The 13321-nt window shown below is 34.9% G+C and overlaps 1 protein-coding gene across 1 annotated transcript in view; it reads right to left on the minus strand.

Annotated features, from left to right (window-relative positions):
- Positions 1-12046, minus strand: part of fkbp5 (FKBP prolyl isomerase 5) — a 20583-nt gene extending 8537 nt beyond the window's left edge. Inside the window, exons 1-4 of the mRNA XM_024269598.2 lie at positions 10812-12046; positions 6602-6734; positions 6381-6525; positions 2802-2944 (exon numbers count right to left, since the gene is read on the minus strand). Of these exons, the coding sequence (XP_024125366.1) occupies positions 2802-2944; positions 6381-6525; positions 6602-6706 (393 nt within the window). The 5' untranslated portion in view covers positions 6707-6734; positions 10812-12046. The remainder of the gene's footprint in view (positions 1-2801; positions 2945-6380; positions 6526-6601; positions 6735-10811) is intronic.
- Between the last annotated feature and the right edge of the window lie 1275 nt (positions 12047-13321).

Consider the following 13321-nt stretch of genomic DNA (forward strand, 5'->3'; position numbering starts at 1 on the left):
CCTTTTTTTCAGCTTTTTTAAACTTTTGCCTCAATACGTTTATTCTATGTTCAACTGCATACGTTTATTTAAAAAAGGCAACAATATAAACTTAATTTTTAGGATTTTTTGTGTTATTTCTTATAATAAAACATGTAAAATTCTCATATTTATGACAGCTTAAGTTTTTATTGTCTTGTTTATTTGATTTGCATCAAATTGACTCTGTTTTTTTTTAATCCCAGGTCAAGACGTTTTTATTCAAGAAAGCTTTTAGTTGATTTTTAACTTTTATTTTGACTTTTAGGAGACCTTGTTAATATTGATTTGATTTTATGTTGGGCTTTTGCAAAACAATTTGTGATTCTTCTTGTGAAAAGTGCTTTAGAAATAAAGATATTCTATTTAAAAAAAAATGAAAAGGCTTCAAACCGTAACTGCACTTCAATGATAAACTATTATATGCTCGAAAAATTGGTCAAACTTATGAAAGAGTAACATTTTTTTCTTTTTCTTCCAAAAACTTAATTCCTCAATAACTATGAAAATTAAGTTGAAAACAAACAGAACAAAATGCTGATTTCATTTCTGAGAAATGTGAGGAGACATGAATATATTACAAAAGCATTTAATTATACAAATTAAATCCTCAAAAACTAAAGTGTTTCTTTGAAAAGTAGGAGGATATTTGATTGGCTAGAAAAGAAAGAAATCAAAAGATCACTTTTTTTTTTATTTTGCTGTTGCACTGAATAATACAGCAGGGGTGTCAAACTCAATCGCACATTGAGCCAAAATCTAAAACACACCTTATGTTGCAGGCCGCACAGGAGAAACATTTACTGAACAAAATAAAACTACATTTTTAAAACTTTGAAAACATAGTTTTTAACATTACTATGAATAAAAACAGACAGGAATAATATTCAAGAATAAATCAGGTTAAACCTTTCAATATTTTACCCTACATAAAAAAATGTCAGAAATAAAAGCAAAATAACATCGTGCCGTTAATGACAATAAAATAAGATGATCTGGAGGGCCGGATATAATTACCAGCGGGGCCGGATCTGGCCCTCGGGCCTTAACTTTGACACATGTGCCGTAGAGGGACATTGAAGTAAAAAAAAAAAATAAAAAATTGAAGTAAATTTTTTTTTTTTTGGTTACTAACTGGTGCGCACCAGATAGCAACTGTAAAAAAAAAATCTTAAAATTGAAAGTAATTTTTTTTTTCTCGTTACTAACTTGGTGCGCACCAGATAATAACTGGAAAAAATGTTTTCTGAAATGGAAGTTTTCTGGTTACTATCTGGTGCATACCAGATAGTAACTGTGCTCACCGGATAGCAACTGTGCTCACCAGATAGCAACTGTGCTCACCAGATAGCAACTGTGCTCACTAGATATTAACTGTGCTTACCAGATAGCAACTGATGTGCACCAGATAGTAACTGTGCTCACCAGATAGTAAGTGTGCTCACCAGATAGTAACTGTGCTCACCAGATAGTAATCGTGCTCACCAGTTAGTAACCTTTGCTCACCAGATAGTAACTGTGCACACTAGATAGTAACTGTGCTTACCAGATAGTAACCGTGCTCACTAGATATTAACTGTGCTCACCAGATAGCAACTGATGTGCACCAGATAGTAACTGTGCTCACCAGATAGTAACTGTGCTCACCAGATAATAACCGTGCTCACCAGATAGTAAGTGGTGAGCACCAGATAGCAACTGTGCTCACCAGATAGTAACCGTGCTTACCAGATAGTAACTGTGCTCACCAGATAGCAACTGTGCTCACCAGATAGTAACAGTGCTCACCAGATAGTAACCGTGGTCACCAGATAGTAACTGTGCTCACCAGATAGTAACTGTGCTCACCAGATAGTAACCGTGCTCACCATATAGTAACCGTGCTCACCAGATAGTAACCGTGCTCACCAGATAGTAACCGTGCTCACCAGATAGTAACTGTGCTCACCAGATAGTAACTGTGCTCACCAGATAGTAACCGTGCTCACCATATAGTAACCGTGCTCACCATATAGTAACCGTGCTCACCATATAGTAACCGTGCTCACCATATAGTAACCATGCTCACCATATAGTAACCGTGCTCACCAGATAGTAACCGTTCTCACCAGATACTAACCGTGCTCACCAGATAGTAAGTGGTGAGCACCAGATACAAACTGAAGAAAAAATGTAAATGTAAGTATTTTTTTCTTGTTATTAACTGTGCTCACCAGATAGTAACTAAAGAAAAAAAATGTTTTCCAAAAATTTAAGCTAAAAAAAAAAATATGGTTCATAACTGGTATAAGTTATTAACCAGAATTCTTTTTTACTTTAAGTTTTAGGATCAATTTTTTTTACTTATATGTCACTTCAGGGGCTCCTTAGAAAAATATTTTGTACAATCTATGAGAATCTGTACAGGTGTTTGTGGTCACAAATGAATGTAACCTAGCTTTAAAAAAAATACAGCTTTTATTTTGTTAATAATTAACTAGATTAAATGAACTTTGATTCTATATTTGTCATAGACACTATTACTCTGCTAGTACGGCTGAGGAGCCCCTCCCTCCTGTAATAACGCCTCAATAAACACACTGATATTTGTGATGAATGAAGTGTCTTGGATAAAAGGTGAGGAACAGTTGAATTAACAATAACTTGATCTGTTTTTCCAACTAATGCACTTTATGGTCTTGTTTTTCTTAAACCTTTATTTTGTTATCTGGGAGGTATGCATTGAGGCAGATTCCTCTCTGCATCCTCACACAGCACAGTTATCAGAGAGGAAGCACACCTACCTCAAAAACTACACAGGAGTTGGGGGGAATTTTGTCGGGATTTCCAGCGGATCCGTACGCATATTCCGGTTTACAGAGCAGAGTGCACACCTCTCCTCTCTGCATGGACAGCACTCCGATATCCCAGGACTTCAGGACTTGTCCTGTCAGATAACATTCACAGGTTACGTACTCCGTTTGGCAAACAACTGGACAGAGAAGGATTTTCTTGAAATTCACCTCAAACCTTTTACTCCTTAAATTAAGTCAATATAAGCAGAAACATTTTATTTATTTAATTGCTTTCTTAAAATAAATTAGTGTGATTGGCTGATAACATAAGAGGAGCTTTAAACTTAAATTAGGTACCATAATGTAATGTAATCATGTCAGATTTTTTTAATTAAATGTCAAAATAAACTTTAAAACCAGAAGTGGAGACTGACAGAAGTCAGACTGAAAGAAGATTTGAGGGGAAGCAGAACAGATTTAAATAAAAAAAATACTTTTTTGATTCAGCAGAAAAAATAAAGAACCATATAGTATGAGTGTGAAACCACAAAATCCTGTCTTTAAATTTAAAAAAGTTGATTAAAAATAGGACTGCAAAGAGCGTGAAGCTGATTGTTTTCAATTAAACTGAGTTTTACATTTAATATTTCAAATTACTATTTTTACTATAATTATTACTGAACGTGGCTCCTTATAAATGGTAAAATTGATCATTTGATTATTCAAATTAAATATAGACATACATATATTTAGTGCAGTTTGATGAACAATTATACACTTTCCACATACATAACTCTCAAAGTATTAGTATGCATGTCTTTTTTAATATATATTATCTCTTTATGTTGTTGCTGCACTCTATAGGGCTTCAAAAGATTAATATTTTCAATGAATGAATCATAAAATGTCTGATATTTATTCATTTATTCTATATATAAATGTTTTCTTGAAGCAATTTGTGTTAAAAAAAGTTGTTGTTTTTTTAAAGAATGCTTAATTTTACTAATAAAAGTTCCTCTTTTGTTCAGTTTAATTGTTTTTTTTTATTAAAACAAGCAAAAATTGGTTCAATGATATAAATTTGAAAAATAAATAAATGTTTATTAGAATTAAGTCAATTTATTGGTTAAATCTAGTAGTTAATTTAAGCTATGATAATTCATAAATGTAGCTATAATAATAATTTCTTGAATTTAGCTGAAGTATGTATTAAACAATCAAATGAGTTTATATTATTTTAAGTTATCATCCACTTTCATAAACAAGTTTATGTCCCCTCACATTCAAACTTCAAATGCAAAATCTAAAAGAATAGAAAAACTTTATGTAGACAAAGTACGAATCCCTTCAAGAACTGAAGGTCATTTTATTCAACCACTAAAATAAACCAATGAGATAACATATCAAAGTGTGGAAGCCAGAATGAGCACATTCCAAACAAGTCATAAGAAAACTCACAAACTTTGTTAGGAAATTCTGTGATATTTATGGTTTCCTCTGAGTTTTCCTGTCTGTTAAAGTGTGGCTAAAGTTCCTCTCAAACTTCAAAACTTCTAAAAGCTTCACTTGTTTACAGGATTTCTTTTATAACGGGTCACCAGCTGCACATGTTATCGCCGGCAGTATTTAAAAAAACGAACCACACAGCTGCTACCAAGAACAACATCGCTTGTCCTGAATTGTTGTTTACACCAAAGTAAAGGTTGCTCTCAGCACTGATGCTGGCTGGACAAATCGAGAAAAAAATAACTTACTAAATTACTCAGTTAACTCCATATCTCACAATAACCAATCAGAATGATGATGCAAGAAGCTACACTGTAAAAGGTGAAACATTGGATCAATTAACAAAAGTTCTGTAATTCGTTACATTTAAAATTTTCGTTTTTATCAAAATAAATGTTTAAGTTGAGTAAACTATTAAATAGTGCTGCCACAAGTGATTATTTGACATCGCCGATTATTTTTTCTGATTAGTCGACTAATCAGTACACATCTTAACAATCATTAGCTTTAAACTAACTATAAATAAAGACAATGAAGACGATGGTTTATTAAACTTTTAATGAATCGTGCAGCCTCTGTCCTTCATTAGTTTGTGGTATTAAAACAAGATAAAACTACAAAAGTTCCATTACCTGCGATAATGCTAGTGTGAAGGAATTTTGCTGAAAGTAGTTGCTAAAGAGGCTAAAGCTGTTTGCTCTAAATGGCGACGCAGTTGACTATTTGCTGCAAGGATTTACTGAAAATGCAAAAGCTATTTGCAAAATGTAAAATTTGCTCAAAGATGGGAAATTTTGTTAAAGAACTATGAAAGAGCACTGAAGTTGATCTCAATTTCTTAACATTTTGTAGTATATCCTTAAAAATCCCAAATAAATGCCAATTTTGCAAAAATATTTAGTGCATAAATATTAGCTAAACTCCAAATTAACCCCAAAAACCTTAGTAGATGTCAAATTAGTCAAAAAAGCTAGCTCATTGCTTAAATACTAGCTAAACTCCAAAATAACCTAAAATTACTCAGTAAACTAAATTAGTCAGAAACATTAGCATGTTGCTAAAGTAGAAGCTAAACTCCAAACTAGCATTCAAATCCTCAGTAGATGCCAAATTAGTCCAAAAAAAAGCTAGCACATTGCTCTAATACTAGGTAAACTCAAACGTAGCCTAAAACTCCTCAGTAAACTAAATTACTAAAAATGTTAGCCTGTTGCTAAAATAGAAGTTAAACTCTAAATTAGCCTAAAAAAACCCAGTAGATAACAAATTAGCCAAAAACGTTAGCATGTTGCTAAAATAGTAGCTAAACTCCAAACTAGCATTAAAATCCTCAATAGATGTCAAATTAGTCAAAAAAAAAGCTAGCACATTGCTTTAATGCTAGCTAAAGTCCAAAATAACCTAAAATTCCTCAATAAACTTAATTATTAAAAACATTAGCATGTTGCTAAAATATAAGCTAAACTCCATTTTTTTAAAATTACTATAAAAGATGAAAACATAGTCCATGAATATATTTAAAGGCTTGTTGCTAATCTACTTAAATTTTTGAAATTTGAGGACTTTCTCATTTTTACCAAGCAGTAATGTCCTGAATAAGCTGAACGTTTTTATACCAAATTGATGAAATCTCTGAAAGTGTGAATGAGTTTTTATGTGCCGAAAAACGTACAGAAAGGAGAATCACTATAGTATGAATGCTTACTAAGCGTTCACAGATTTAAATGAAGTTAGCATCGGAAACAAGGAACTATTTTTACTATTTCCATGTAATATAAATTAACAATTAATCGACTAATAAAGCAATCGTCGACTATTTAAATAGTCGATTTGTCGTTGATCTGGCGACTAATCATGGCGGCCCTTCAACTCAATTTTGTAATTTGATGAAAACTAATATGTAACAGAACTTTTGTTAGTTGATCTTTCACTTTTTACAGTTTAGATCATCCTTTCTAGTTTTTAGAACTTCTAAAAGTTACCTCTTTTTTAAGTTCTAGGATGTGTTAAGATGACAAACAAATCCTCTATTTTCACATTTTCCTTTATGAATCATCAAATCTGGTGTGTAAGAGCGGCTACCTTTGCCCACATTGAAGCAGAATGGTTCTTTACGCTCCCGACTGCAGTCAAATTTCTTCCCAGTCAGCAGTTTTCCAGTGTAATGGACAGTGACTCTGTCCCCAATCATCGGACGGTCCACATCAAACCCTGGACACTGCACCACCTGCGAACATGTCGGGACATCTCAAACTTCAGCATTCAAGAAGCAGAAAAGACCCTGAAGGAATGACAGTAAACACCTTGATAACTCCTTGGTCTTTATTTGGCGTTAAATCGACGCCCTTAGCAGCAAACACAGCCGTGGTTACCGGGCCGTCCATGGGCGAATCCCGATCGGTAGTCATGTGTGCGCTTGGGCATCAAACAGCAAGACTGTAAAAACATCAAAAATAAATAAATAAGCCTACAGGTTACATAAAATAATTTGATTTGTGAAACTTGAAACAGAAATGTGCAAACAGCTGGAAAAGCTTCATCAGCTGATGGCGGTGCGATGAGCTCTACATGTAATGTCGGATCATCCCTTTGTGCTCACGAGCGCAGCAGCCGTCTAACTACCGCTCTTTTTGACGGCGTAAGTGAGACGGAGGTGAAGCTGTCTGAAGGACTCAGACCGAAACTGTGACCACAAAGACAAACAGACATCACAGCAGTTTCAGCGAAGCCCCTGATGAACTCAAGAGATATCATGTGTGAGTCGGTTTGATGACTTAAACGCATCTTTTTCTCATTTCCTTTCTTTCATTAATTAAAATATACTGTGAAGAGATTAACCGTGCTGACTTTTCTCAACTTTAACTCTTTCCTGCTCTTATAGCAAATGAAATATACGGAATTTTGAGCAGAAAATGTTCTTTTTGGGTGATTAAAAAGCCTCACATTAAAGAAGTGTTCTATTTTTAAATGTGTGATGTCAAGTTCTGACTAACAGTTGCAAATTAAGAGTTTCAACAGCTTTCTTTGAAAACTGACAGAAACTTCCAAGTTACTAACATTTTTTTTTTTTTTTTGCAGTGCTGGACCACAAAACCACAACATCTCTTGATTTAACTTTAAAAAAAAATATGGTTTATTGGCACAATTTCTCAAAAAAAAAAAAACATTGTTCCAGTTTCATTTTAATGAACAAGATCCCAAAATATGGTAAAAAAAATTAACTTTTTTTCATTTTTTTTGCCATTGTTAGTTGTATTGACAGATAAAATGTAAATATATGATTTTTTTGCATTTATTAATTAATATCAATGCTGATATAAAAAAAATACTGAAGGAATAATTAATTTATTTGTAAAAACACGTTAAGCAGAAATAATTATCACATAGTTAAATCAGAAACAAACTATTTAATGAACAACACTAAAAATATGCATATAATTAGTGTTTAAAATATGTTTTTTACACTAATTTCTGAGACATTTTGAATAAAATGAATATTATGATTGAAATAACAGTTTTATTTGTGAAAATCGAGTATATAGGATTATACCATCAATTTATGATTTATGTGTACATCTTAGCAAAAGTGTATTTGCATTAATTTGATTTTATTCATTTATTTACACACATAAAAAAGACATAAGAAACAGAAAAAGTAAAATCCTGCGTTGGTGTGTTACAGAAACCCACCCAAGATGATTAAAAAAAATAAAATAAAAGACAGTAAGTGAACAGAAAGAGTAGTAGATTAAAGAATCTAAAACAAAAAAAACAACTTTAACATAATTCCAAATCAAATTGATTTTATGTAAATTGGTAATTATATTTTCTTTTAAATCAAACCCCCCTTTTATACCTTGACATCAAACTCTTTTAGGTTATTTTAATTGAATCTTGTTTTCAAGAAATCAAACTCATTTAGTAATTTGTTGCCACGGTAACAGAAAGAAACCATAACTTGTGATTAATGTGTGTAAAAATGAGTGAAATTCAGATCTGACACTTGATGTTAAGAAACATGTCTGCACACAAAGTACGGATCCTGACAGAAGCACGATTGCCGTGACAACCTCCCTCCATCATACGGCGAAAAGAATTCCAACTCAAGTCTTGCCAGAACAATGAGAGCGATGATAAAAGGGAGCTAAATGTTTGATTACGGCAGCTCACACACAACTCCTGAACTGTCAGTCTCCATCATCTTGTGAGAAAAGTCTAAAGACGAGTTAGCAACCACTCTGAGAGAGATCCAACACAGAAGGTAAGAAGTTCACACACCACAGACAGCAGCTGCTCCGAGGATCTAACAGGAGTTAGTGGTTCAGCCAACACATGTTCAGTCATCAACAGGAAAGCTCGTCCTTTGAAGTTGAAGAACATCATGTTTTCATCAAGTACTTTCTGTCCTCCTGGGTCAGAGGTCGGCAACTTTTAACAATAAAAGAGCCATTTGGGTTCGTTTTCTACTGATTAAAACCTAGAAGGAGCCGTTTAGTTTGGCATTCAGGACCTTCTTTTTTTTAATAATAAATAGGAATTTTGTCTTTTTTATAGTTGTAAAGCAAAAATAGAATCTAGAATCTCTCAAAATGTGATTTTTTTTTTTTTTTAAAGAACTTATTTTCAAAATAAAAGACGGGATCATCCCTGGACAGCTAGTAACCAATATGTGTTTTTAACTCATAAAAGATCAAACTTTTAACCAAAGTTTTGCTTTACATATAAAATCTGTTCATTCTGGAGGTAGGATTGAGCGAACAATACATCTGCAGGTTAACAGGAATGTAGAAACCTACATAGTTTATCATCAATTTATAAATGTATCTCATCTAATCAAATAAATGCCAATTAAGTAATCCTTACTTTTCTTTTTCTTTTATTTATTTATTTGGTTCTTTTTCCCCTTTTTGTCCTCACCACTGCTGGGTTTTGTTATTTTACTTTGGGGTTGGTAGTCTTAGTTTGCTAGCTTTGTTTATTTGTTTTCTTTAGGTAGTTTTAGTTGTTGACTCCGACGGTCGACATGGAGAGATTAAAGACCCTCATGTGGATCTGGACCTTGCAGACCCCTGTCGTAAAAACAAATAATTGGATAAAGTTGGTTAAATTAAACCAGTCCTAATCTGGTTATGGTTTTCCAAAGAGCCACTCGGTTAAAGAACACTGTGTTTTTTCCATATTAAGAGTTTATAAAGAATCACAAATAGAGATTTCACAGACAGATTCATTCATGCCCAGCAGAATTTATGTGAATAATCCTTTTTTTTTTAACAATCTAAATCCTGATGAACTCCACTGAGCAGCAGGTTGCTCTAACTCTTAATTTCTCTATCCGCCTTTCTTATATCCTAAGAATGAGAATAACTTTGAAGAAACATAAACACTCCTTTTTAAAACTTGCTTTAAGGCATAATCTATGATTGTCCATTTTTCAAGTCTGATATTTTAAATTCCAGACGCTGTGGCATCTTCACTTCCCTTCAGTCCGTCTGAGTGGCATCAGTTTGGAGACCATAAAACGCTCGGATGCAAGAGAACACAAAGCTCTCCCTCATCCGCAGCAACACCTTCGTCCATGTTTTTATATACCGTTGATGTCATTTAAAGATGTTACTTAAGCAAGTCTGTCTGTCTGTGTGTGAGTGTGCCTATGCGTGTGTCTCTGAACACAATGTTCCATCTATTCACAGATCCCTGTTGGCAAAGCCTGGCGGCGTTCGCCAATCTAAGAGTCCCTCACGTACGAGGAAGCTCCCATTTCTGGACAAAAACAGCAAGTTTCTATCAAGAAGTGATCGCAAAAACATGACACCTAAAGTGGGAGAAAACAAGCAAAAGTGGCGACATGACTCACTCCCATCATCAGTAATTAGTGGTGACAAAAGGTTAAGTTGTCTTTATCATTCATATTTTTGTATTTAAAAACAAACAAAAGTGTGACGCACAGAGGAGGAAAAGAGTACAGATAAGATGGCATGGAGGCTTCATGCACCAAAACCAACACAATGAAGCAAAGATCACATCCACAGACGCACACAGCGTATCAGTACATTCTGTCTCACATCCCGCTAATTCATACCTGAACATGTGAGTACACAGTGTGCGTACTGAATGCCAGCAGAAACTTCTCATAAAGGATGGAGCACAACTTTCTCGGATTTTATTTGGTTTTTGAATTAAAAACCAAAGTATTAAAAGAAATTGTGCTTTCATGCCACCTGGTTTACGTATATTTAGAGCTGACATTATGTGCTGTTTTGGATGAATCAGCACAGTAAAAAAAAAAAAAAGTAGTTGATTCTCAATACAACCTGTAATTTCTGAAGAAACACTTAATCCAGTCTGGATGTTCTCATCCGCTTCCTCGGGGGACCACATTCATCCACTCTCACCTACAACTCCAACTATTTCACATCTGTACCGGTCACTTCCACATCTGTACTGCAGCATTGTTTCCGATGTTTAGAACAAACCAACTAGTTTTTACGCGTCAACTTCAAAAGGTTTACTCACATCTGCGCGTGATCCGCTCACAAAAACATCTCTGCCTCCACTCCAGGTGCGAATGTTGGATGTCTTCTTCACAGCTGAGCGTTTTGCCCATGTGATGGTTGGAGAGCCTTTATCCCACCCCCCCTCGCCGTTCCTTTCCTTTCCTCACTGGTGCGCGTGCCGGTGGAGCAGCCACATGGAGCGCTGACTTCAAAATGACACCGGGGGAGACACTGTGGAGAGGTAGAGAAATACAGAAAGAAAAAAAAAACGACAGACAGAGTGGAGGGAGGGCGGCAGAAACGAGAAGAGAGTTGTGGGAGGGCGCTTAGTGTAAAATTAAGGGCAGGTCTTGGAAAGCAGCCACAAAGTAACACAATGTTCCGGCTGTACTGTAGCTGTACCGCTGCTGATGAGAACACTGTGTTCCAATAGACACCCTGACCTGTAACCCGTTCCGTGCCAGGCCGGGAACAGGCTGTTCCGCAGCAGGCTGTACTCTTTGCTCAGCTGACAGCGCGTATCAACAACAAGAGCGCAGAAACACGCGTGCGGCGCACGAACGAGGATGTGCGCGCACCGAAATAAACGCGCCGTTTAGCCCGCACGGTGGGACGGATTACCGTTTCTGATGGGGACACAGACACCCGAAAAGAGACCGCTTCTCTTCTCTTCTCTTCTCATCCCGGATGTTTCTTTTTTCTTCCCCTCAGCTTAAAGTAATTCCGTCGGTGCTGCGGTTTTTATTGCATTTCTTGTAGATTTGTATCATTTTATTAAATTATAATTGCAAATAAAGATAGAACCGTGCATTATTGGTGGATTATTGATTTAAAAAGTGATTTGGGAATGTCACCTAACCTGCTGAACAGACTGGATGCGCAGCCAGAAAATCGCCATTCGCTCTTTTAAGCCAGTTTTGCGAGTCAGGCTGCAAAAAAAAAAAAAAAAAAAATTGACAAGCAAAAAGCAGGACAGATCCTGTTGTGCCAAACCTGTAACTCTAAGTTCCAACCACCATGTCTTCATTTAAGGAGGCCTGCAGGGCTGCATGACTGACGCTCCATCTCCAAGTAATGGATGCTGCTGCTGTTCTTGGAAGTCAGGTCTTCCATTTCATTTCTTGGAGTTTGGAAATTCATTCTTTGATTAGAAAACTGTTATTTTTGGAAAATCTGTTGTATTTTGTTGCTTTAAAATTAAAAATGAAACTTTATTGCCTAATTCTCAACTAATTACCTCACCTTTTACTATTTATAAGCACTTTAATAAACTGACAAATAAGTTATGATTATAAATAATAATTTGTATTTCATAACAGATTTGTATTTTACTTTTTTAATTAATCAAAACCATCTTAAAACACAAGTTGCTTTAATGACATCATTTTAAGTTTGCTAAATGATTGAACTTTCATTATTAAGATGCGTTCAAGTACACTTTTCAATAAAATTTCCTATACATGTTAATTTATAAAAGCATAATTAATTAGGACGTTATTATTAGCTCTTTTTAAGTCAAATGTTTAACATTAAAAAAGCTGTTGTGCAATTTTCAAAGCTTTTTTTTATTTTATGAAAAGTAATAAAGTAAAGCAGTAAAGAAGAACTTGTTCTTTTCTTGGGAACACAGTGAACCTTTTCTATTTAAAGCCTGATAGTCAAAGAAATATAACTCTTGCACACATATTTATATATAAATATGTGTTCTTTTTTGTTTAAGATTGGCCACAGAGTGGGTGTGTTATAAATTGGCTCACAGTTTCTGGTTATGTCAGCCTTGTACTTAGACCAGACTTTCACTTTAAGGCATGCCAGTGCACCTATTTCCCACCAAAGTCATAAAATGGTTTTATGTCATCCTATTTGTGGTCTGATGACACTGATATAAGCACGTCTGCTCTATTTCTGCTTCTTATTCTGAGATTAATTGTTCTTTTGTGATGTGATATAATAAAAAAAATAATTTTTCATGTCTTCCCACCTTTGTTTGTTTGTTTGTTTTAGTTGGCAAGGTGACTGTACCTGTCGTTTCTGCAAGGTGTGCCTCCTATAAAGTAGGACATTCCAGCGTGATGTGAAAGTGGGCGAACATGAATGTGGCGCTAAGCTTTGAAATGCGATGGGACAGGCCCGCGGGAATCAGAACGGCTCATTGAATAACATACTTTGAAAAGTAAAAAACAAGGAAATAAAATGAAATGTCCCGTTGGTACATACGTCTGTTTGGATCATAAGAATTCACCAGTGAAAGAGAACCCGACCTATTCTTTAATTATTGAACTTGGATGATCAAACAACGCAGTATAACCGTCTGGAGCACGTGTGTCAAAGTCAAGGCCCGGGGGCCGGATCCGGCCCTCTGGGTAATTCTATCCGGCCCTCCAGATCATTTTATTTTATTGTTATTAATGACCCATGTTATCTTGCGCGCATTTCTAACTGGTATAATTTTGACAAAATGTTTTAATGGAGAGTAAAATTTTGAAAAGGATTTAAGGTTTAAGTTTGTTTATTCTGGAATAATATTCC

This window comes from Oryzias melastigma, linkage group LG5, assembly GCF_002922805.2.
Source record: "Oryzias melastigma strain HK-1 linkage group LG5, ASM292280v2, whole genome shotgun sequence".
Taxonomy (NCBI): domain Eukaryota; kingdom Metazoa; phylum Chordata; class Actinopteri; order Beloniformes; family Adrianichthyidae; genus Oryzias; species Oryzias melastigma.